This window comes from Pinus tabuliformis, chromosome 5_1, assembly GCF_031772625.1.
Source record: "Pinus tabuliformis cultivar Carrire ecotype Pingquan chromosome 5_1, CPIR1, whole genome shotgun sequence".
Lineage (NCBI taxonomy): Eukaryota > Viridiplantae > Streptophyta > Pinopsida > Pinales > Pinaceae > Pinus > Pinus tabuliformis.
The window spans coordinates 950,403,822-950,431,216 of NC_142305.1; the positions used below are offsets into that span (position 1 = coordinate 950,403,822).

Genomic DNA, 27,395 nt, shown 5'->3' on the forward strand with positions numbered 1-27,395 from the left:
CAATGCTTGTGGAAACAATCTCACTCCATAACAGCAGATTGCATTGTCAAATAGAACACAATCAAATGATGCATACGCTAAACAGGATGATGTCAAACATATATATTTCCAGTCGTAAATGAGGTTTTTCCAATCTGACCCTTTTTCTGCAACACAAGTATGCAAACTCTTCCTCAACCAGACAGACTCCTATTTTAATTCAAGTTACACCAACATTTGCAGAAAATTTCGGAAATCCATTGCTAATTATTTGTTTTAAATTTTAAATAATCCTAACCACAACTATAAGGAACATACAATATCAAAAAATAAGGTCTTCAAATTAACATATTTAAGTTGATTTGATAAACAATACAAAATATTTGGAAACAACATTATATCAGAAGAAGTCAAATATTTTACTCAAAATCATGTTCAGAATCCAGAAAAGATGAGATAATTTTACTAATGTCCACAAGGGACTTGTTACCGCAAAATCTGGCACTTGAATGCAAAGCCCCACTAGACAACCAAGATTGAGTGCAACAATGGGAGTGTTACCACTGTCACCTCCGCAACACCTTCCCTCATTTTAGTAATGGACAAAATCCAACACAAGGGAGACTTCCCTAGTAGATCTTAGGGATCAAGTAACCCAATTAGCTTAAACTAAATGCCCCCTACAGTTTATCCAATGAAATTCCACCCAAGGACAAAAATAGGCATTAGGGTTTAAGTTGGATAGAAAAACAACTTCAACAATTGAGTTCAAAGGTTCCTACTGCTGAATCTAAAAGCTTAGGTCAATCAATAGAGGCTCAAATAGGTTCCCAAACATAAGCAAGCTAGAAATTACACTTGACTGTCATAAACCAGCTCGTTAATTAGAAATAGCAGCAATACAATAGTTTATAACAGCAATAAAACTAGCTACAGTCATGATACAGAAAAGTAAAATGAGGGCCATAATAATGAGTAAATGAGAAAATAAACCACTACAAATTTTCTGTGGTTAAAAGACATACAATAGCACCATCAACCCTAGACATTAGCCCTAAATTAGGGCTGGATAATGCATGTAAAATGACATTTTTCCTTTTCCACTTAATTGCAAACAAACCCTAACCCTAAAACAATAGCATCCAAGACAATTAATGTTGAAAATATTGATTTTGCTGTAAATAAACACTAACTTACCCTAGAACAAGTAACTAAAATAATTTTTGGGGTTTGAAACATTGGCACAAGATCTAGGCTAATGGAGTGTAGGAGCAAAAACTTTGGAAGAAAAAGATGGACGTGGATTCAAGGAAATTAAGGGAAACAAACTAGTGACCTTTAATCCTCTAACCCTAGCGCCTTCCATCTTTGACAAATAGAGGGGCAATGATAAACCTTGGTCACCTCAAAACTTCAAAAGAACTTGATGAAACACCTTGTGCAAGGAGAATTTAGAGATTCATATGAGACATCAACAAAACGTTGGTAAATAATAAACCAGCTTAGATCCATCTTAACTCCGGATCTACCAAGCGTCGAGAGGGATCAAATCTCTTTTCATTCTAAAAGAGGTTTGCACCTCAAATGAGAGATTTGATTCCTCTCGGCGCTTGGTAGATCCAAAGTTAAGATGGATCTTGTTGTTTTTCTAGTACATGCAAAACTAGAGAAAACCTTTTGAATTTAGGCTTTTTTGTGATCCATGTTTTGTAAATTGAAATTCTTTTGATAAAAGTCACAATGGAATTTTTGTGTCTACGCGTTTTGAACCATCCAGTTTGGTTCATCGTCAGGTAAGATAGTAAGTTTGATCTGGGCAAGAGATTAAATAGCGAAGGCAATGTACAGAGAACTGAGTCAAACAACTAAAAATTTTTCAAATCTGGTAACTACTTCCAATGATATTACAGTGTTCTTCAGAGCATTCATTATAACTTTTAGAGCATATTAATCATTAACCAGTTACACTTGAAAAATCACAACCATAAACAATGAGCAGAAAAGATCACAAAGATAATAAGACAAGAGACACTAGAAATTAGGTCAATGACCAAAGAAAAACCCACAAAGGGGAAAACCCAATAAATCTTTCCTTATGAGAGAGATTCCAATTCAAGTTATCCAATAGCAACCAGTAAAAGGTTAACTTTTTGACCATCCAAACCAAGTCAAACTTAGTCAATAGAGAGATAATATCATTGATTTTTGTCACTGTAAAAATACCAATCAAAGTGCAGATCTGAAGCAGCTCGGTCAATAGAAGACAATTGTGATCAACGCGGGAGAAATAGGTCAAATTCAATAGGGTCGAAAGTCAACAAAGCGAAGTCAACAGTCCAAGGATCAACAATCTGAAGTCGACAGAATATTCAACCTCTTTCACAGTTCAGCCAAATAGCCACAGAAAGCTCAATCAACGTTGGTCAATAGTAGGTCAAAGATAGGCAACGCTTGAACAAAAAAATCCCTGTCGACAGAATATTCAACCTCTTTCACAGTTCAGCCAAATAGCCACAGAAAGCTCAATCAACGTTGGTCAATAGTAGGTCAAAGATAGGTAACGCTTGAACAAAAAAATCCCTCCTCCTTTCTTCGCACGTGTAAATCAACTACAGCACATCAAAAGAGTTTTATGTGATGATTCAATTTCCAAATGACCTCCAACGTGACTCTATTTATAGTGGTTAATGTGAAGGGTCATGACCCTTGAAAAGCCACCGCTTGATCATGGAGCCAGCCTACTTTTTAGAAGTCGACTTGACCAGCATAACAATTAATTTTGTCTCCAATAATTTGCTAATAAAGGTACCAACCGAAGCTACATTTTTCAACACTCCCTCTTAGCTAGAGAGGTACTCTTCGTTCTCTCTCATGATCCATCTCCCTGACCAAGTCATAGGTGTCATCAAATATCAAAAGGGAGAGATCAAAGTCATCATAAAGAAAGATATACAGTCTAATCTCTCTCATAGAGATGATTCGTCCTTCATCAACCAAGGAAGGGATCATACAATCAATCTCTGCTTATGAAGATGAAAACAATGCACCATCCATCTCCCCTCATGGAGAGATGAAAAGAATACACCATCAATCTCCTCTCATGGAGAGATGAAAACGATAGACCATCAATCTCCTCTCATGGAGAGATGAAAACGATAGACCATCAATCTCCTCTTTAGGGAGAGATGAAAAACAGTACACCATCCATCTCCTCTTTAGGGAGATATGAAAAACAGTACACCATCAATCTCCTCACAGGGAGAGAGGAAATTTGTACACCATCAATCTCCTCTCAGGGAGAGATCAAAATAGAGTAATCTAAAAGGATCATAGCATTCCTCAAAACCAAGCTCCCTATGACAATGATATTTCTGATTTTTAATGCATCAATGAGGAAAAATGGGATGTGGGCAACCATCATTTTGATAGTGACCCTATTTATGATACCAACAAGGAAAAGGAGGTTGAGGGTGGTTTTTTCTTTCTTCAAGACATTACTCACAATAATATACCTATCCACACCATTGAAAGGGAGAATCATTGGTTTCCCATCCATGAAGAAGGTATGTCGGAAGTAGTTGGCCCTATTTATGATAACGATGATGATCCCAAAGAGAGCCCTATGTTCCCTTGCCTTCTCCAAGATTCCGAAGACATAGCTGCATTACCCATGAGCCCTTGCCTTGCATGTTCTCATGCCATCACTAATATTGAGGAACCCTTTCCCCCTCCTGAGGACAATGTCCAGGAAGAACCCCTCATTAGATATATTTTCCCTTCCCAGACATATACACAGGATCATGAACACACAACCATTGCCCCTATCCAATGTAACCATCACGTCGAGCAACTGATTTGTGGTGCCCCTTCTTTTCCACAGTCCCCTTTCCCTTCCCACCATGACCTTGTGGCATCCACAAAGCATAACATCATGAACAATGGTCGTGACAAGGGGTTCTTGAGTTTGGTCATTCATTCATCCATTATGTGTTTGCAAGAAAGGTTGCAGACATCTAAATTGGTATCTTTCCCTTCATCCAGGACTCCTTTATGCATCATATGGATTTCATATTTTCCCGCCTCCCACCTGCACCATCCTCCATGTGATTGTGTCTATGTTGGCTTTGGGATCTATTGCATGAGTAATCATATAGGTAGGCATGTTTATATTGTTCTAATGATATGTTGGTTGCACTGGCTCTATGATTACACTTAGTCTTTGCCTGAAATGATATGCATGTTAGCATAGAATTGTTAATTTTAGGATAACAATGGTATGTTCTATGTTTAGAGCAATTTTACTTCAATTTCTTTATTAGCCCAATATGAATATCCAGTTCAGCAATCACGTCATCATGATAGTAAAATGCAGATAGAACATAAACAATAACAGTAGAAGACAAGCCAACACAAGATATGGCACCACCCAGGGACAAACACCAATGTGGGGAAACCCTTGATCAATTCTTCTTATAATTCTTCAAAAGTTCAGCACAGAGAGAGAGTACATTTTACAATATTCACTTGCCCAAACTGATCAGTCAAAATTGCAGAAACAAAAAGCCCTAACCAGAAAGTCAACGCTGGTCAACAGGGCTGAAATTGACCTCCAAAATAGCTCAGTCAACCTTGGTCAACTCAGCCTTCAACAGCAAGATAATGCAGCCCAAAACAGTCCAAAAATAACCAGTCAAACCTGCTCAACAGAAGTCAACGTAGCAACCTGACTTAGGTCAGTCAACGTTGGTCAACACGGGATCAAACTGCCTCGGCTTTTGTGCCCAAAACAGCGGCCTGCCCAAATAGAAGTCTCCCTCACAAAACCGAATTCAACGTTGGTCAAAATCAGCCTCCTGAAATTTCGGCGTCCTCAAATTTTGATCAAATCTGGTCAATGCAATAGCTAGAAAATCAGACTTTCCTTCACACATGTGGAGAGAGAGAGAAGCCCAAAAATCTGTACCCAATCAAGATGAGAGAGAGAAAGAGGAATGAAAGTGATGCCAAAATGAGGAGGCACCTTGTATTTATATGCAACATTGAAGGTTGGAGGAGGCTAATTTGATGGTTGGCCAACCTTGACAATTTGTCCATAATCGAAATAAATTCATAACTTCATTTGTACATGTCAGAATGGGATGATATTTAGATCACTCCTACACTTCTCGGAAAGAGGAATCCAAGAAAAATACCAACTGCCTCACAAGAGTTGTCCAAAGTGATGTTTGGCCCTAGTTGCCAAATTTAACACTCCCTCTCAACTAGGGAGAACATCACCTGCCAAACTGTCCGACAATCTATACCATCCCTATCACTTCTCTGCTCTGCTCTGTTCTGCTGAACCATGAAGAAAGAAGAAATGATCAAGAATGTATCATACCATTCTCCACTGACCCACAATCAGTCTCCAATAATAGGGAGTGTGTCATACCACTCTTAACTGACCCGAAGTCGATTTCCATTGATCCCAGATCAATGTCAACATCCTAGCATAGGGAGTACAGTAGTACATGATGCGTCCATCGATAGTACTATGGTCCCTATCCTCATTTCCCTACTCATTGGCCAAATGAGAGATAACTCCCATGAGAGTCTCGGACTGCATGGGTAGGAAGTCCCAGCAAGACAAGGTGAACCACTCATCCTACTCATATGCCATAAGAGAAGGTGAACCACTCATCCTATGCATATGCCACCATGGGGTATCACAGGGGAAGGTGAACCACTCACCCTGTACATCGCGCACCAATAAGGGAGGGTGAACCACTCATCCTATGGTCACTCATTGCTCCAAAAAGTACCCCAAGCCCCCCAGAGCTCCCAGAGCTCAACATCCATCTCATACGGAACCCTCATAAGAGGGTCTCTCCATGACTCCAAGTCGTTCACGAAAGGTTAAGAATTTTACCTTCCGGAGGGGCTTCGTAAGAATATCGGCGACCTGCTCCCCGTTGTACCATATATCTCGGATAAAGTGGTACCTGATATCAATATGCTTGGAGCAGTCATGAAACACGGGATTCTTTGAAAGACCAATCCCACTCTGGTTGTCGCAGAAGATCACGATGGTATCCAGCACATGTCCAAATAGCTCACTAAAGAGCTTCCTCAACCAAACAGCTTCATAGGAGGCCAAACTAGCAGCAATGTATTCAGCCTCAGCAGTGCTCAAGGCAACCGACTTCTTCTTCCTGCTCATTCATGATATCGTAGCAGAACCTAGAGAGAAGCAACATCCAGATGTACTTTTATGATCCACCACACTAACAGCCCAGTCTGCATCAGAGTAACCATGGAGCCTCACATTCCCAGCAGTGTATCTCAGTCCATAAGTGATTATGCCCCGTAGATATCTCAAGAGATTCTAGGCAGCAATCCAATGTATGTGATGAGGCTTGACCATAAACTGGCTCAATGTATTCACTGCAAAACATATGTCCGAATGGGAGTTCACCAAGAACATCAGGGCCCCCACAAGTTGACGATACTCAGAAGGATTTCCCAAATCGGGCCCAACAACACTTCCACATAACTTCTTGAAGTTAAGTTCCATCAAAGTAGTCACGGACTTGTAGTCCACCATCCCAAATCTTTCAAGAATCTTCACAATATATTTTCCTTGTGAAAGGAAAATCTCGCCTGCCTTTTGCTAGACCTCCAACCCTAGGAAGTAATGCATCAGTCCTAGGTCCTTCATCTCAAATTCGAAAGCCAACTCCCTCTTACATTGATGAAAAAGAGGGTCTGCACCTGTCAAAAAGAGATAGTACACAGAGTACCAAGATGAGTGGTCTATCATTCTCAACCTTAAGGTTCGGATCAACTTCACTTCTCATAAATCCTAGCTTTAATAGATAGCTATCGATCCTCTCATATCAAGCCCGGCGTGCTTCCTTCAACCCATAGAGGGCTTTCTTCAACCTGCATACATGTGACCGGCGATCTTGAACTTCGAACCCCTTAGGTTGTTCTACATAGACTTCCTCCTTAAGTGAACCACACAAGAAGGCAGTCTTGACATCCATCTGATGAAGATTCCATCCTTGCGAGGCAGCAAGGGCTATAATTGAACGGATAGTAGTGTAGCGGGCAACCAGTGCAAATATCTCATCATAATCCACACCTTCCTTTTGAGAGAAGCCTCACGCAAAGAATTTGGTCTTGAACTTTTTAGCACTTACATCAACTGCGTGCTTGACCTTGAAGAGCCATTTCGAGGTGACAACAGATTTGTCCTTGGCTCTAGGGACCACATCCCAAAGATCATTCTTCATAATTGACTCATACTCTTCGTTCATTGCTTCCTTCCAAACCTAGTGTTTGGCAGCTTCTTCAAATGTGCAAGGCTCAGATTGAACAATGGTGCTCATAGCAGTTAAGTATGCTTGGTACCTATTCGGCTTCTTACTTTCACGAAATGTCCCCCTAGGTGCAACATGTCTCTCGGCATCTTCAAGAGTCTCCCTAAGTCATGAGGGTCTCCTTTTCGAGGACGAGGGCTCATGAAGGGGTGGATCAATGGGATCCATTAGTCCTTCAGCATCAGGCATCTGCTCATCTTGCGATTCTCCCTACTTTTCGGAATTTGCTTCTTTGTCCTTCCTTGGAAGAGGAAGGTTACTAATCTTCCCAAGGGAAACATCCTCATTGAAAGTGACATCATGACTTATCTCCACTTCTCTTTGACCAGGCACATAGATTCTATACACCTTAGAAGTTTCATTGTAGCCCAAAAATGTTCCTTTCTTCTTGGAAGCATCCAATTTGCTTCTCTTTTCTTTTGGCACATGAAAATATACGGGGCTACCAAAAATTCTAAAGTGAGAAACATCAGGTTTCTTACTGGTGAAAACTTCTTCGGGAGTCTTGGAGTCCAACGCTTGATGAGGGCATCTATTTTGAACATACACGGCGGTTTTTGCACCTTCGACCCATAAGAACTTCGGAAGGCTTTGATCATGAAGCATGGCACGAGTGGCTTCTACGATAAAACGGTTCTTCCTTTCAGCAACACCATTTTGCTCAGGAGTATATGCAGTAGTAGTCTCCCTCTTAATGTTAGCTTCTCTACAATAATCTTTGAACTCATTTGATTCGTATTCGGTTCCATTATCGATCCTCAATATTTTGATTTTCTTTCCGGTTTGATTTTCGACTAAAGCTTTGAAAGAACGGAACCATGAGAATACTTCCTCCTCCTTCAAGAAATATATCCAAGTCTTGCAAGAGAAATCATCTATAAAGGTTGCATAATATAAGTATCCTCCCAATGACTTCACGGGCATTGCAACATATGGATCAAAAAATGTTTGTGGTCTTGATATCACTTGAGGGGAATGGTCCCCTTGTATGTTTTCTCTCGGCACATCCCAGACATACACCTTCATGCTCTATTTTGAATTCAGGCATGCCTGTAACCATCTTCCTTGCATCGGGTAGAGCCTTATAGTGAAGATGAGCAAACCTCCGGTGCCATATTTCGGATTGAAGAGATGTGTCGCAAGACATAGCTCCAGTGGACTTCCTCCAACTTGATATAAACTGTCAACCTTGAATCCAAGAGTAAATGCTTCTTTGAAACTTCTTTTCCATACACATACCTTTCCATCAATGAATGCCACCTTGAATCCTTTGTCTTCCATTGCCGAGATAGACACAAGATTCTTCTTTAGATCAGGTACATATAGTACTTCTTGAAGATGAACGGTGCTACCTTGATTCAATTGAAAGGTAACATTCCGAACTCCCTTCACGGGATAGGTGGCATTGTCTCCAAGGCTAATTTCCAAATTTGTATCCTTCTCTATCAAATTTGAAAGAGCTTCTTTGTACCCGGTGAAGTGCTTGGAGGCACCACTATCAATCAACGAATTTCCCAAAGTATCCGGAGGAGAGGTAGTAGAGAGGGAAGATATAAGATAAAATTCCTTTTCCTTAGAATTTACAACATTAGACTCATCATACCTAGAGTTTGTTGTTCTTTTAGAAGCTCGAACATTTCCAAGTTGAGTCGCAGAAGCATTTCTTTTCCCTTTGTTGTTGAACCTGCCATTCCTTTGATTGCTGATGTTACCTCGGAAATGATTATGATCATCATCATTAGATGTGTCCCTTCTATTTGGACACTCCCCGGCATAGTGACCAAACTTGTTGCAAACAAAGCATCTTCCCTTCCTTCCATTTTTGAATCTCGGTCTTCCTTGAATTTGCTTCTTTGAACCTGCATTGTTCTTCTTCTTGGCATGAGCAGAGAATGCGGTAGGATTACTCCTATTCAAAGGCATCTTCAATTCCATCATCCTTGTTTCTTCTTGAGAACATCTAGTCAGCAATTCTTCAAAACCTGGAATTCTGTCGTTATTGAGAATAGTAGTGTTGAACACATGCCATTCGGGAGGAAGACCTCCAAGGGCAATGAGAGTGAGCTCCCTATCAGCAATAGCTTCACCAATTGAAAGAAGATTATTTTTTATCTTGGTAATCCTCATGAAGTAGGATTGAATATCCTCACCTTTTCCCTTCTTTATATCCTTCAGCTTGTTCTTGAGGAAAAGAATTTGATTTGCATTGCTAGATTTGAACATGCCAACCAACCTGTCATATATCTCCTTTGATGTCTTCAAATCGAAAATGTAAGCAACTAAAATCTTATGAATAGAATCCCTGATGATCTTCTTGGTTTTGACTTTGTTAGCGCTTGAGATTTCACCTCCGGCTGAGAAAGGTAAACCTCAAGGCAACATCAAACCATTCAGCCCCATAGCTAGCCCTACGGGGCAGGAGAAGGCTCTCTCCGATCAATCTCGGTAGATCTTCAATTGATGAGATGACCAAACGGGTAACACTGATATTAGGCTAGTAAACTGATTAGAAAGATTGATTTGGGGTTTTGTAATTCAATGACGGGGTTTTTCTGGGCTGCATGGGCGAAATCACAGCTTGAAAAAGAGAAATATAATGAACAACACAGGGTATCGACTGAGGCAAGGTAGGCAAGAAATTTAGCATCAAATCTAGATTTTAAATGGGATGGCAAGACTGGTGAGGAGCTAAGGAGGGCAAACAATAACAACTTTGAATCCTCCTTAAACAGTAGAAAACATTTAAACATGAACAAACTTATAGGCAGAGCATGGCAGGCATGAATTCTTACCTAAACACTTCATTTGTTCAGTTAGAAATGATCATGTAGTGAAATGAAACATAACAGATTACATATGAAACAAGAGAAAAACTTATGCTAAATCATCATGCCACAGGAATCTCAGAAGTCAGAGCTGTGAACTTTTCATTAAAAAATCCCTGCCAAAAACTGTACATTGAAAGCTCTGTTCTCCAGCACTCTCAGCACTCAGAAACTTTTTCCTCTCTCTCTCTCTAATTTTTTTTTCAAATGAATTTTTAATACATTAAATAAGATTATTGTAGGAGAAAACAGATCGACCCAAAAACCTGGGCGCTGTTTCACCTAAAGTTACATAAATAAAACAAAAAACAACTTTCTCCTCAAAATTCTCTAACCAAAAGACTAAAAATTGGAGCGCAGACCCCATTGTATGACTAATAGATAAGAATACGAATCCTATTCTTCTGGCAACAGGTGTCTTTGTTTATTTTTGGCTGAAGTGAAGGCCAGGTGTCAAGGATGTGCACCAAAGTTTTCCAGTGGAAAAAATCCTTTTTGGATATTTTCCCAAACCTTTCGCTCTCCTCGAGATTCTATTCATCATCTGTGGAATCTGTGGATGTTCCTTAAATCGCAGCTTTCCCATGTTGCTCTAGCAACTTAAGAGCCCGGATGAAAACTATGCTGTCACAGCCAGCAAGCTCTGTCCCTCTTAATTCAACACCGGATCGAATTTCTTCAAGAGTCATAACACCATCTTTGAGGCCATGAACAAACTTCAATATGTACTCAGCCCAGTCTTTGAACCTCTTTCAATTAATTACCTGTTGATCCCCAGAACATTAGAAGCCTATTGCTGTCGACTGATACAACGGCACTGTCTTCACAACAGAAGCCATTCTGCCCTTTGAAACTCGTATTTGTTCTTTTGAGTCCACTGTGGAAATAAATGTTCATATGCCGTCCAGTGATCCTCCATATAGAGCAATAAGCTGCACAAAGGCAGATTTGCAAGCAGCTTTGACCACTGAATATCTTCACTGCAAGATAACCAAAATATATACCTGCATTTTGCAATACTAATCGTAAAGCAGTCCCTCTGTAGCGTGCCCGAGTCCTCCTTGCTCATAAGTTTGTGCCTCCGCTCAATATTTGAGAGAAATGATCCACTACTAAGAGGCACATCAACACCACCAGAGCTTCCTGCCGCCATCTCGCCATTTCGCCACGCTCTAAGCTTTGCACAATCTACAAATTATATTCTCACACATCCGAATATGACGTCAGAAGTGAAGTAATAAAAGCACAAATTTCTATTCATATCTTGAACAGAATCTGAAATTCGAAAGGGAATCAATTGTCACATCTCTTGGCATCTTATTTCTATTAATTTGAGGTGTGCAATCTGGTTGATTTGTTCAACAAACAGATCTATGTCCTGCAAAAGAGAAATGGTGAACCCCGGAATGCAACAAGTCACTCTGATCAGCATACTACAACTGATTTATACCACCTTAATATGAATGTTTCAGTAATAGCGATCACTTTGTACGGCTGTAGGTTGATTCTGAAAGTATTGATGTTGTAACCCCAAGGTCATTCACCGCGCTTAACATAGGATAGGCTTCTCCATCATTCACTAAGTTGAAATTATCAACTGGTTCATCCACTCCAATTAATTGTCCATTTCCTTGCAAGAAAAACCATACTTTCGTTCCAAACATAAAAAGACAAAGTCAAAGTGATATATGCACTTAAGTATTTTCACTGAGGTTATAGAACACCTAATGTTGAGTCTCATTCGAGCGCCCTTACGACACACAGTTAGCAAACTCATGCCTGTTGTAACTTGTATGTCTCAGCTCATTTCAGATATACAGTTTCAACCAGAAAACGGCAGATCATCAACAATCTGTTAGAATTACCGTGCCCATGCATCGCCATTTCTAGCTTCAGCTGGTGAACTGGGAACAAAGGGAACAAAACCTCGGCCCCCAAACACAGGACGCATGAATGAATCATCAAACTTTCGCCAGTAATGGTGCACTGTAAATGATGGAGCTTACAGCAGCATGCGTAAACTGCTTGGCCTTCGGACACTACACCCATCAATGTCCCCTACCTCACCATTACCTAGAAGTGGGATATGAAAGCCCTTTGGACTTGATGGATCCGATGTATTATCATGTTCTGGCTTCAAGCTTTGAGGCAATAATAGTCTAATCAAAGGCTTTGTAATCAATCCAAATACCACTGTGCTGAAAAAGGACCACTGAGATAGTGCTTGTGATCATGATTGCGTTTTCAGTCAACTTTGTAAGACCAGAACTTGTGAACTTATGGTAAGCAAGGGCCATTGAAACTGCACCTCTCATAAGACCAGCCCACCATATGACAAACTGCTGCCGAAACCCAATTCTAGAATTTGGACTCTTTGTTAAGCAATTTGACAAGAAAGAAAGTGGGAACACAAAAGCTGCCCTTCCAACTAAGATCAAACCCAGGAAGACACTGCTGAGGCCAACCGATGTGCCAGGGCTTCTTTTCACCATTTTCCATTTTTCAATATCCAGAGCATCCATTCCCACATAAAGGAAGATAAATGTTTCAGCAATAAATGACATTGTTGCAAATGCATGCTTGGTGGTAATCCTTGAGCTTTCAGTCACATTATGCCCAGTGTAGTGAGACATAATGATGCCACAGAAGAAAACAGTCAAGATCCCACTCAGGGAACACAGCTCAGCGAGCATGTATGAGAGATACGACATGAGTATCATAATTGCTACTTCACGATCAGTAGAGTGCCTTCCAAAGTACAAAGCTTTGATGATGTATGCACCTAGAAGCCCAGCTCCAATCCCCAATGCAGTGCTTGTCAGAAAGAGATAAACAAAGTTACCAAACAGTTGCAGAGCAGTGCTGCCATCAATATGAGTAAGGTCAAAGTTACGAATTGCATTGAAAAGGACAACAGATGTGGCATCATTCACAACACCTTCACCAAATACCAGACTATAAAGCAAAGGTATCTCATCCTGACTCAGAATCTGAAGAGTGCAAACTGAGTCTGTTGCAGAGAAAATAGTTCCAATGGCAAGGTAATCGCCTATTTCAAAGGGTCCAATATCAAATTTCTTGAACAGCAGCATTGCACCAGCGCTAACACAATCATTTAATTCAATAGCTGTGACAATGAAGTTTGTTCGGGATTTCCAGTGAGACTTTCTCCAAATAGCTTTTTGCCTCTGATTGATGTTTTGAATTGTGCTTGTGCAGGGATAGGGGCTTGAAGTCGTTGCTGCCAGTTGAAGAGCTGAAGAACAAATTACATAATCTAAAAAGCAACATTTAAATGATTTCTTCTTCAAAACAGGGTTTTGAAGAAGAATCAATCTCTGACATGAGACGGAGTCTAACAGACTTCACCTTTCTTGTATTTGGTTTTAGCAGCAGTCGGAGCATTAGAAGGAGGTTTTAAAATCTTTCCCCACACATAATATATCACACCTTGTTCTTCTAATGTCAAATCAAGAGACATCTTCCATGCATGATAATCAAACTTATCATCAAGCTTATCATCAAACTTGAAGTAGGATATGGAAGCCATTGAATCTTGTCTTTGATCAATGATTTCTCTTCTTGGTGATTGCTCTTCTCACTCTTGCTTGGGCTTTGTCTTCACCTCAGCTCTAATACCATGTTAATTTTAGGATAACAATGGTATGTTCCATGCAGCAATTTTACTTCAATTTCTTTATTAGCCCAATATCAATATCTAGTTCAGCAATCACGTCATCATGATAGTAAAATGCAGATAGAACTAACAATAGAAGACAAGCCAACACAAGATATGGCACCAACCAGGGACAAACCCCAATGTGGGGAAACCCTTGATCAATTCTTCTTATAATTCTTCAAAAGTTCAGCAAAGAGAGAGAGTACAATTTACAATGTTCACTTGCCCAAACTGATCAGTCAAAACAACAGAAACAGAAAGCCCTAACCAGAAAGTTAATGTCGGTCAACAGGGCTAAAATTGACCTCCAAAATAGCTCAGTCAACTCATCCTTCAACAACAAGATAATGCAGCCCAAAACAGTCTGAAAATAACTAGTCAAACCTGGTCAACATATGTCAACGCAGCAACCTAAATTAGGACAGTCAACACTAGTCAACACAAGGGTCAAATTAACTCAATTTTTTTCCCAAAACAGTGGCTTGCCCAAACAGAAGTCTTCCTCACAAAACCGAAGTCAACGTTGGTCAAAGTCAACCTCCTCAAATTTCAGTCAAATCTGGTCAACGCAACAGCTTGAAAATCAGACCTTCCTTCGCACATGTGGAGAGAAATAGAAGCCCAGAAGAGAAAGATGAATGAGAGTGATGCCAAAATGAGGAGGAGGCACCTTGTATTTATATGCAACATTGAAGGCTGGAAGAGGCTAATTTGATAGCTGGCCGACCTTGACAATTTGTACATAATCAAAATAAATTCATAACTTCTTTGTACATGTCAAAATGGGATGATTTTTAGATCAATCCTACACCTCTCGAAAAGAGGAATCCAAGAAAAATATCAGTTGCCTCATAAGAGTTTTCCAAAGTGATGTTTGGCCCCAGTTGCCAAATTTAACAAGGATGCATTGCATGATCATTTCACATTAGAACTAATGTCATATTGTTAAAATTGGCAACTAGGGCCAATCTCCATGTGGGTCACCTTATTTATGGTAGCTGATATTTTTCTTGGATTCCTCTCTTCGAGAGGTGTAGTATTGATCTAAAGATCATCCGATTCCGACATCTATTTATGGAGATATGAATTTATTTATATTATTTGACAATTTGTCAAGGTCAGCCAGCAAGCAAATTACCCCCAGCTCAACCTCAACATTGCATTTAAATAGAGGAGACCTCAAGTCATTTGTCACACACATCTCTCATGATCTCTCTCCACATGTTTTGGGTTTGTCTTCTCTCAAGGAGGACATAGTGGAAAGAGTCATGAAGCAGAGACCCTAGCTGCATTCTTGAAGGAAGCCCTAGTCGCAATTAAAGGAGCTCTAGCGACAATCGAAAAGGAAGCCCTAGCCACAATCAAAGGGAAGGCTCCAATACGTAGCCAGTGAGGGCTCTCTTCGAGAGGTGTAGTATTGATCTAAAGATCATCCGATTCCGACATCTATTTATGGAGATATGAATTTATTTATATTATTTGACAATTTGTCAAGGTCAGCCAGCAAGCAAATTACCCCCAGCTCAACCTCAACATTGCATTTAAATAGAGGAGACCTCAAGTCATTTGTCACACACATCTCTCATGATCTCTCTCCACATGTTTTGGGTTTGTCTTCTCTCAAGGAGGACGTAGTGGAAAGAGTCATGAAGCAGAGACCCTAGCCGCAGTCTTGAAGGAAGCCCTAGTCGCAATTAAAGGAGCTCTAGCGACAATCGAAAAGGAAGCCCTAGCCACAATCAAAGGGAAGGCTCCAATACGTAGCCAGTGAGGGCTCTAATCCGCTGTCAAGAGGAGAGCTCTAATCCGCAGTTAGGGTAGGCTCTAATCCGCTGTCAAGAGGAGCTCTAACCCACAGTTAAGGAAGGCCCTAATTCGCAGTTAAGAAGAGGCCCTAAGCCGCAGCCAAGAAGAGCCCTAGCCGCAACAAAGAGAGACCCTTATAAGCAGTTTAGAAGGAGCCTTAACAGCATAAAGAGGCTTGGAAGGACAGCATAGAATTTTGGTTTGTTGTAGGTGACAGCATTGTGAAAGAAGCATGGTGACAGTGCAGTGTTAAAGGTTGTTCCTAGGCATACCTTAAGGACTGTTTACAAAGTTGGTAAGCCATGGTCATAATGCGTTGAAGAAGTCTGCCCTCAAGACTTAGATCAGATCAGCGTAGGGCTAAGATACTTATGCGGATTGGGTGCTAACATTAAGTCGAGTTCTTGTAGTCTAATATTGTTGCGTTGATGATGTTTGTATAACTGTTTTGAGGACATTTGCTACAGGAGTTGCTATGTGCTAGGCCACAGGCCATAGCACCATAGTAAGGGCTGCTTAGGGCTGTCTAGATGTGCCACTATTTCGTAGAAAAGGGAGGACTTACTCTAGCATATGCCGCAGCTCTCTTAGGTCTGTTTGGAGATTGTGAAGGAAGTTTAGAACTACTTCAAGTGCCCTTATCAGATCAGCAATTCATCACTGTCAAGGGAGTTTAGGGTTGCATATTGTGCCCTAACCAGAATTGCAGGAGCAGCAAGCAAACAGAGGAATGTTGCAACAATGTTATGTGGAAGGTCGTTAGATTGATGATCTCTTAAAAGGGTATGCTACAACACTCCTAGTGATTGTTTGAAGACTGTCAGGGTTGCATCTTAGAACAGTCATCATTAGCAGAATGATGGACTTACTGTTGCTATCATAAAATATCTTATTTGTATATTTGTACTATCTTTCTCTCTTTGTTGAACTATTGAAGAATATAAGAAGATTTGATCAAGGGTTTCCCCACATTGGGGTTTGTCCCTGGCTGGTGCCACATCTTGTGTCCTCTTGTCTTGGCTTGTCTTTTATTGTTTATGTTTATGTTCGATCTGCATTTTACTATCATACTAATGTGATTGCTAAACTGGTCATTGATATTGGGTCAATTAAGAAATTGAAGTAAACTGCTCTTAAGCATAGAACATACCAAAATTAACACATATGCTATGATCATGCTAGATTAATTGCATTTAGACTAAAATTGCATCTAGAGTAGATTTTCTTTCTTATTGATTTTTATGGCCTCATGTTAAGCATGGGTGATCATAAGACACAAAAAAAACATCTTGCCTCGTGTGCTTGGTCTTTGAATGTGCAGGTAATAGGTCTACAGTCCTAAGAGATTGTTGGCATTCTCATGACCTCCTCGTTCGAGTACATTAGTGCACTATACTGAGAACTCATCTCCTAGTTAGAGCCAGATGTTACACAACACCCATGGGTGACACCCATAGGAGAATTTTTTCTCCTAGATCTAGCCAGCAACCCCTTGCGGCAACAATATAGCTCAATGTAGAGTTATCAGAACCAGATAGGAACCATTGGAACTGGCCATTCCGGTCGTTTTTGGCCCAAAACCAGTCGGAACCGAGCCTCCAAACTAGAATAGGCCGGTTCAATACTGAAATAGCTAGTTCTGTAATGGTACCAGCCAGTTCAGGGCCGATTCCGTGCAGAAAAAAATTTCTTGTTTTTATTTTATTTTTTTATTTTTTAGTTGGTTGGCCCACTTCTCACTCTCCCCTATGTGAAAAATCCAAACTGGAACCCTATTGCAGCAACTGGAAATTATTCTCCTAATTGTTAATATAATTTAACAATTTATTTACTATTTGCTACAACAAACACTGAATAAATCACACTGCAATCGACACAAATAAAACTGCGAAAGAATAAACGTTGGAATAAATGCTAGTGCACACATAAAAATAGCACAATTATTTTTGGACAAAAGTCCCCAAAAAACCCAACATGGGAAAACCGATGTCTCAGATGAAGGTTTTAATATTATGCAACAGTGAAAAATATAAGTACAATCTGGATGCCTGAAACTAGCAATCCTACTCCCACAGGCAATCTCTAGCACGAGTTGCCTTCAGAAAACTCGGCCTCCAAACCCCAGTGTGTGCCTCTCCTATGTTGTATGTCACATGTGTGGCTCTACCACTGATGAAGTTGTTCTACCTCTAGTTGTTGAAGGAATCGTCACTACGGACTTTTGGCACTTTTACCTGGCCTCTACAACTGAGAACGATTTTTCCTCTTCAGCAAATCAATTTGCTTGTTGAAGCTACTGTGCAGAACCTTTGCGTTAACTCTCTAGGATAACTCGGCCCTCTTGTTGTTGCCTCTCCAGATCTGGAAGTATTTCCTCCAAACTGACTGTCCCTGCCCCTCTCAAACTGCTTCGATCCCTAGCTCTCTCTCCGGCAACTAATTGTTGCTACTCTAGGGATCGATCTCCTCAAAAATCAAACAGCACAAGTGTATCTCTCCATCACCACATCGATCTCCTCTTATAATCCTCTGTTGCAGCACCAACAACCAAGATTAAACTTAATCGATGCTTGGGATCATCTATGGATCGATTCATGTGAGTTTCTAGATGCTTCTCGCCTTGACTTAATTAATACTAATTAATTAACCATATTCCCTAAGTTTAGAATTAGGAAATATTTAAAAACTGGTTAATAATCTAATTAAGTCGTGTCTAGGTGGAATTTCCAGAAATGATTTATGGGTTTTGGAGATCTCATGTATTTTAGCCTCTCCACAAAATTTTGTGGCTAGAACACATCCGATGCTACAAAAACTTACACCCTGGGCTAGCCTAATATTCAAGCCTATGGCCCTCAGCCTCATAATCAAGCCTCTAGCCCTAGTTTTGTTATGCAATTCATGGTAATGTTAAATTCTTAAAGTAAAAGTGACATTTTCCTTAAATTTTCATTTTCATCCATTTACTTGAATTTTTAACATCACCATGAAATGACTCAGGGTGTTTGAGAGTGGTTCCAACCTCATTGGATTTCATATGGACAAAGTAGAATTTTAGATTTTACTCAAAATCCAACAGACTTAACAATTTTTCAGGATATCAGGATTGGGGAGATTGCAACGTTTCAATTGGATTTTTGTCATGTTCGAGGGTATGGAACTAGTATTTAATAAACAGCACCAAGCCCTCTATGTACTTTGATGTTAGTGGCATTGGTTGTCGAACTCCTCTATCATGACTACTAAAAATGTACCCATCACTCAAACAAAATTTTCACGTGACATGCTACGTTTTTTCTATGTTATTTTAATGCCTAAACTATTATATCGATCACAAAGACCCCAATAGAGGGAACGATTTTGATCATATGTAGGCATTTGTTGTAGCATGATTTTTTTTGGATGCTAGAGGCCATCTTAAGCCTATTTGTTGATGTATTTTCGGTTCAGAGATGGATTGCACTCGATACTATTTTCAAAAGTAATAAATTGTGAATACATCTACTAATCTCTCCTCCTTCCACCACAAACAATACGTGGTGGCTATGAAGAAGATGGTGCTTATGGAAGTTGTGGCACTGAAACTAATGAAGATGAAGCCCGTGTTGTTGGTGTTGAAGCATGAAACCTGGGAACCAAGGTACCAGATGCGGGTGGCATCTCAACTCGAGCATCATCATCCTGGATAAGAGCATCCTCTAATTGCTCTAATCACAACACTCCATCCTCCAAATTGGGATCCTTTGGATTCATGTCCCAAAGCTTGAGGTCTTTATTAGTCTGTGCATCATCACAGTAATGGGACAACAATCGCAAGTTGTAATGAACATAAACCAAGCTCTCTGCCCAGTCTAAACTCAACATGTTCCTTTTAACACTGTGCATGAAAGAATAAGAGCTCTAACACCTCTGCAGAAGAAGGGTTTACCACTTGTGATCCCACCCGCAATGCCAAAGTCTGTAGAAGTGGAGTAGCACCTCCATGCATGTTCCACCACTCAAGAGAAATAAAAGTCTTTCGATCTCTAATTGCATGCATGCTCCCAAATGGACCAATGCTAAGCATATAGTTGCTCAACTATTTTTGTACCATGGCAAACTCCTCCTCGCCAGGGACTAATTTATCCAATGCACTCATATAAGCCTCTAGAACCTCTAGATCTAGGTGTGGTTTTTTTCCTGCCCCCCCCCGCACCCGCACTTAGGTGCTGGTGTTGAAAGCCATGATGGATAACAGTATTTAGGTGTCAGAACATATGCTAAGGCATGCAATGGAAAGTTTAGCATATCCCATCGGTTTTCCACCTCAGCACAAATATAATTGTACAAGGTGATATCGCTAGGCTCGACAATGTCTTTAATCTGCCCCGACATGCTATCCATTTGCTCATACACCTCCCTAATTATTGGCCGATCTGAATTTGCAAACTTGATCATGTAATAAATTGGTTTGGTGAATTGCAAAACATATTTAATCTGTGACCAAACTAACATGTCAAGAATAGTGTCCTTGGCTACATTGGCACCATCTCTATCAATGTTAATTTCCTCCCATGATTTAGAGGTCATCATATTAGTTAAAGTTTGTCTCACCTTCACTAGCCGCCTAAAGGTGAGATAATAACTTGAAAATATTTTTTTAGCAAGTTTAAGCAACTACAACTTGGAGTAATTGCCATAAAAGTATTTTACCCTTGTATGCCCTGTGATAAATTTAATGAGTTGCTTCCCTCTCTTGTAAAGCTCATTAATCCATCCACATTCTTTATGCTTCACAATATCATGCATCAAAAGGTTCAATGTGTGCACCAGACACCCATACCAAAAAATGTGGATGAGTACGATTAATAACATTTCCTGATGCCTTACAATTTGTTGCATTATCAGTGATCACTTGAACCACATTCTTAGGACCAACATCTCTGATTGATTGCAATAGGAGATCTGCAATGTTTTGGGAAGTTGCATTGATGGAGGAGGAGTCATGACATGCAATAAATACTGCACCACTAGAAGAAACCCCAAGAACATTTACCAAATGTTGGTTTCTAATATTTGTGCACCCATCTTCTTTGTTCAGTTGAAACGATTGGTTAAATTTGTATCCCCACGGCACCTTTTTTCTCATGATTGTCCATCACCCCACAAAGATGCCTCCTCACATGAGTATATGAGCCACTATATGGTTTTTCTCCATGACAACCATGAGGGCACAAAAACTTGTAGCTTCCACCACCTTTTCCCCCTTCAAGTTTGGTCACATAGTTCCACAAGGGTGTCAATGCAGCATTCCCCTTTAGTGTTTTGGTGTTCTATTCAGGTTCATCCCCTTCATCTTCAAACCCTTCCTCCTCAGCATACATTGGGTCACTCATATGGGGACCACTCTCCTCTTGTTCTTCTTCCCTTCTATTCGTACTCCCCCTTGCCATCATGACAACCAAAAGTAGAATGATACATAGAATCCAAAAGAATGCCATCTTGGAATATGAATATAAGTGGTGGAAAACCTACAATTAAATGAGCAACAAGAAAGAATGGGAAAGAGTAGGAGAGGTAGGAGAAAAATACAAAAAACAATGACAAAAATGAGGGAGTTTGGTGTTTGCACTTACCTCTTTAGCTCTTGTAGATGGAAGCCCTTCTTTACTCTTCCAAGCTCCTCCTTCTTCACTCCTCCAAGCTCTCCTATCCTCTCTTCTCCAAGCTCTCCAAAAATACGAGAGTGAGCAAATGAGAGGAGAAAGAGGCTTTTAATCTCTTCATTCTTTTCCCTAACCCAACTTAGACCCACCCCCAACCACAAGTAAACAAAATAAAAATAAAATAAAACTAATTTAGTTGGTCAGCACGGCGGAACCGGCTAGCAGCGCATGGAAACGGTCGCAATCCGCCCAAAGTCAGCCCGGATCCGCGACAGAGCCACCGAGTGATCTGACCCTAAACCGCGTCCCGAGCATATGGAAACGTAGATCAGGCGGACGATTCCACAGGCCAAGAATTGCTTTTTCCAGCTCGATCCGTGTTTCCGAATTTCCGGGACGCAATTCCGGGGCCGAATCACCCACTGATCCATACGGATCACGATTCCGGGTTTTGATCCGAGGGAGGGTGTTTCGTGCAACACTGTGCCGACTAACCAGTTCGAGTCATTAATATTTCAGTTCGTGTGCCAGTTTCCGGCAAAAGGACATCCAGAAGGTTGAGCAAGTAGTCGCAGAATGCAGCTGAAGGCAGAGCAAGGAAACAATAGCAGTTCTATGCATTCCGGAAAGAGTGTGAGTAGCAAAATAGGTAGTCGAGCAGGAGAGGAGGAGATGCCTATTTATTTCTCAATCGTGAGTTTCGCAGAAAATGGCCCCAGCCGAACTTCGAGACTGGGATAGGTTAGATGGAGCTTCAAATTATTGTATCTGGAAAGCCATAATGACTTTCCTGCTAGATGAGCATGGTCTGAAGAACTACGCAGAGAGAGTTATAGTTGTACTGAGAGACCCACAACAGTTGGATAACTACAATACGGAGATGACCAAGGTGAAGCGGTTGATCCTCGATGGAGTTTAAGATCATGTAGACATAGCGATCAAGAATACGAACAAAAAGATGTGGGATGCTTCCTTCCGAGAATCGGAAGATGTTCCTGAAAGAGAAGCTGAGAACCACTAGGATGCACAAGGGAGGAGTTACGCCCTACCTCACTAGGATTCAAGATGTCAGAAATGAGTTAGCCGCGGTTGGAAAGAAAGGTCCCAGTCAAGGACAAGGCTCGCAAGGAGGACAAAATAAGAAGAAGGATTTGTTAAAGATAAAGTGCTTCAGATGTGGTAAGTTTGGTTACTACAGTACCCAGTGTCCTCAAAGGAAGAAGGAGACGAAGGAGCACACAGAAGCTTCGGCAAATATCGACAATATGTCTTCCAGGTTGGAGGAAGAATTCGCACTGTATGCAACTATACCTTTAGGAGAGAAGTGGAGTGACATTGAAGTGGGGTGAGAAGAGGTTATCATCAGATAAGTTTTTCCTCATGGATGAATACCCTTGCTACAACGGTCCACAGTATTCAGTAGCAGACGGATCAGCGTCAGATGGTTGTAGTCAGATGCTAAGGGGCGCAGAGCAGTTGCTACGCAGACATTCTCAGTGGACAGTGCAAGAGACTAGTAGCATTCAAATTCTCAGGAGACAACTGCAGTTCATGAGACACAATTGATTCGGAGTTTTTTTCTCAGTTGTAGTAATTGCAACAACAACAACATGAGATCAGTTGCAACACAGTGCAAAATTGGCAGCAGTATAGGGTGTATAGTGTAGTGTCAGTAGCAGCGAAGATGCAGGTTGGTTCAGCTCAAAGTAGCAGATGAATCAGAGTTGCGCAGTGGCTTGGTGGGTAGTGACATGTTGTCACAGTTGTCAGACATCAACAACGTGCAAAGGAGGATGTTATGAGATCATCTAGAAAACCTTCCTCGCTAAGAGAGAGTGTTAGTTTATGATGGTTGGGTAGCATCGGATAGGTGTTATAGTCTCGACTTTGGTCAAAAAATCTAAGAAACACTAGAGCCCCAGAACTGATAAAAAATTTCAGAAGAAAATGTCTAGAAATGACTCAATTAAGTTAATTAGTCAATAATTAAATATTTCCTAAGTCTAACTTAGGAAAAGTGATTAATTAACAGGAAATAACTGAGATAGGTGATGGTTTCTCTAGAAACTCACATGTATTGACTCAGAGATGAACTTAGCTATTGATAAGGATTTAATCATGGTCGTTGGTGAGCCAACGAGAAATTAGAAGAGGAGATTGAGGGTGTTGGGGCAAGACACACTTGAGGTCGAGTTGATCAAGCATCCAACAATTGAGCAGAGAGAGTTCGAGCCAGAGGGGACATACAGACGGTGAATTCAGAGGAAGATTTCTAGTTCCGGAGAGGCAGCAGGAGCAGGCCGAGTTATTCCACTGGAGGCCACACAAGGACTGTGTAGGCAGCTTCAGAGTGGCAGATCGATTTAGCTGAGCGGAGGGTTGATTCAGCTTCCTATGGCCTAGAAAATTCTCTAGAAGGTTAGAGGATCACTTCCAACAGCAACAGCAGCAGGCAGGATGTCAGACTCAGAGGGAGATTCCAGGAGTGCGAATTAGAGGTTGTGCAGCATCTGTGCAGAGGCCTACGCAGAGGGGCTCTGGACGGCCAGTTTGATGAGTGGTGTTATGTCGGGATTTCCCATGGAGGAGGGAGAAATTTCCTCAAAATTTTGTCAAATTTTCTTGCTGAGGATTGCCAAGTTTTGCATCTGGATTGTACTCAGATTTTCACTGTTGCATAATAATAAAACACTCATTTTCTGCACAGGTTTTCCTGCATTGGGTTTTTCTGGGGACATTTGTCCAAAAATCACTTTGTCAAAATTTTATTGTCTATGTGCTCTATATTTCTCAGTTCCTATTTTTGTTTCCGCATTATTTCTTTTACGGTGAAAAAATTGCAGTGTGAATTATTCATTGTTTGTCATAGCAAATAAACTGCTTAATGATTAACCAGTGAGAAAAATAATTTCCAGTTGCTGCATCTCAAGGAAATTTTCACAGAATATACATTATGCAGATGTGCTCACCCTAACACATTATTATTTGACAAAATGCCTTTCAATTCATAATAGTGATTCTTTTTAAGAAGAAAAATTGCAAGCAAGAAGCATACCTCCCTTGCTGCATCCATACTCAACCTTCGGAGATCAGCATCAGTACCAGTAACTGCGGAACCACCACGTGCAGCAGCTGCCTTTTTTTTAACCAAAGCACTTGATATTGGTGGCTTTGGAGCAACTCGAAGATAACTAAAACCAAGTCCCCGTCCTGATGGATCTCCAATCCCTGTAATCTCCAGGCGCTCAATACATTCACGACCCTGAGGAGAACAATACTGATCAGTCATTTAAAAAATAAAACATTACCACTACAAAGCAGTCATGTCTATAGACAAGGAAAGGCACAAAATGAATTAATAAAGGAATATTAGACACATCTAGAAAATATTACCTGCAAAGTAGAGGCAACAAAATTGCAGCTCAGATTCCATGATGTTATCTGCAGCTCCCTCTCAATATGGGATGCTGCTGCAAGAGCAATAGCTTCATCTGGAAGTTGACTCATAGCTGAAGCAAGGCCAGCCGTCGCAGTGAGTCTGTTGATTCCAAGGCGCTTAAGATGATGCAAACCAGCTAGCATGCTTTCATATGCACAAACCTAAACAAAGAAAATATTCAAAAAATTATTTTTACAAACACCAAACTGAAATAAATTATAATATATCACTACATCCACATCTGCAGAGCTTAAGGGAAAAGAAAAAATTTCATATTCTATTTTACCACTCCATATAAGCTTAAACAAAACTCATTGCATCTAACATACCAGATGTGCAGTAAAAGGAGTTGACAGTGAGCAATTCTGTTGCAATCACAGATGATCTATATTCAACTTAAAATATTTTACTTTTATATGATAGGATTTTGTGCTGGGCCCTTTGCACTGTTCACAGTTAATAGAAAATATGACTATTCCTGATGCTGCCGATTATTATTTCTTCTCCTACTATTAGACCTATATTTTGTCCACCATATCTTCAATAACTGGAATGCACCAGAGAACTGAGCTATTTCACAAACCACAGCATGTTGATTGACAAGGTATACTCTCATCAACAGCTCTAACTGACACCAAATTAACGAAGCTAAGAACTTGATGGATAAGCATGCAGAATATAACATAAAACAAATGATAGGACCCTAATACCTTAAAATGTGATTCTAATGAACTAATGCTAATTATAGTACTGTAATTACCAAAACTTATAACTGACCGTAGTTGGAGAATTATGTAGCAGTGTGTAAAGTAGATTCTGATTATCTATATAAAAGTGAACTGATCAATTAGTTGAAGCTTGAGAATTGGTCCCGAATGAACTCTTACAACTATCCCCGGGGAAGTAACCCTAGCCATCTCACATGGGATGCCACCAAAATCCAACTTGTGATGATCAACAAATTCTGCACATTTTCTGTAATTATATGTTCTGTATGTGTATGCATCTATTCCCTTAGCATTAGTCTACATATTGTCAGTTTGTGTGTTCTTGAACAAAATTTGATGTATTTTCCTGGTATTCAATGATGCATGATTGGGTTGCATCGCCCTATCATGTATAATGGAAGAATAATTTTCTCAACCTTGTTTATTCACTTATGGCACAAAGCGTACACAGTTCTCCTCATGGGTGAACAATCCCACTAAATATTCCCAATCACAGATATTTGGATGGAGGAAATCCTTTCAGAAGATATCTCTGCTTCTAAATTGTGGAGGGCCCTCATTATGTAGTCTTCCACAGACCTGGGAGACATGATGACCGAAATCATTGTCTCAGGGATAAATTCAGAGATTGAGAAATCCAACTCTACTTTAAGTATAACGTGAACATAACATTAGCAAAGTTCTATTAGATAATTTTTCTGTCTGAAACCATCATTAACTATTTCCCATGTTTAAAATATAAGCCAAAAACAATCTTAGATATTCTTATATAATCGCAGTTCAGCAGAAATTTTCTGCGAAGTAAAGTCAATATGCGTTGAACCAGATTGAAAACATAAAATTTCAAAAGTTCAGGATTAAAAAAATGCACGATCTTTAAGGCTCAATTTATCAAAGTTATAGAAATGGACTTAAACATTGGAATGACTAAATCTTTTTTATGAGAATGTTTAGCATCTTAAACTATAATGAATTTTTAGTCCCTCTGACCTATCTTGGTTGTGAGCAAGTGTGAATATAATTTCATTTCAGCTCTACAGTTTTATATATTTCATATGAACATATTTTAACCATACATTGTGATTGGTCAAATACATTTTCTTGAATTTCAGATACATCACACGTTATTGTGACAGCTTTTGATAATTTTCATTAACTTTTGAATCCATTTCCAGAATTGAAACTCCAAAATCTTAGAACTATGTTTCTATTGAGCTGAAAAGATAGAGTCTTCTTGGGCCCAACCAAACCAAAAAATTGATTTTCAATCCACTTCAAAAAAAATTGTGTTCTCATAGGTCCTGATCTCATTATTTCTTGATGGTTATCATTGTGGATTTATGGTTTCTAGGTACATTAGTCCTCAAGATTGCTATGTCTATTGCCTCTTAATCTGACATGGGTTTCAAACATGGTATGCTTTACAATACTATGAACAGCATCAAGAAATTGTTTCTATAGGTATCAAGTGCATTCTAGGAATCAATGACGACAAATGAGATAAAAATGGCTGGAAGGTTACTGAATGGCCTATCCTGTGCTGAGAAAAAGTCCCAAGTGTTGAAGAAAATGTGTAACTAGGTTCGGTCTTCATGACATTGTATTCTAATTTTTTGTAAAACAAGAATATGAATTTATTATGCCTTGCCACATGGGTTTCATGAGCAAGAGGTTTATTTTATAGATGGTTCCCATTGAGAGCCTTAGGAATTATATTTAAGGTCAAAGAGTCAAAGTCATGAATAAGGAGTTCTTCGTGAGCCAATGTAAAATGTATACAAGTCTAGAACAGCCCTCCAAGACAAGCACTAGAAGAAGTCTGCCTGCAAAGCGAAGAATAGAGAACAGTTTAAGTCGGCATCAAAATGAATATTAATGATAAGTCGGCTCCAAAAACTAAAGACACAATGTTCACCCTAACATGTCAGCTAAT

The 27,395-nt window shown here is 40.0% G+C and overlaps 1 protein-coding gene and 1 pseudogene across 1 annotated transcript in view; both read right to left on the reverse strand.

Annotated features, from left to right (window-relative positions):
* LOC149167919 (transcription initiation factor TFIID subunit 1-like) overlaps positions 1 to 27,395 on the reverse strand; it is a 153,614-nt gene that overhangs the window by 79,910 nt on the left and 46,309 nt on the right. Inside the window, exons 4-5 of the mRNA XM_089430632.1 lie at positions 24,689 to 24,895; positions 24,351 to 24,557 (exon numbers count right to left, since the gene is read on the reverse strand). Of these exons, the coding sequence (XP_089286758.1) occupies positions 24,351 to 24,557; positions 24,689 to 24,895 (414 nt within the window). The remainder of the gene's footprint in view (positions 1 to 24,350; positions 24,558 to 24,688; positions 24,896 to 27,395) is intronic.
* Positions 12,026 to 13,646, reverse strand: LOC149167920 (sodium/hydrogen exchanger 1 pseudogene; annotated as a pseudogene).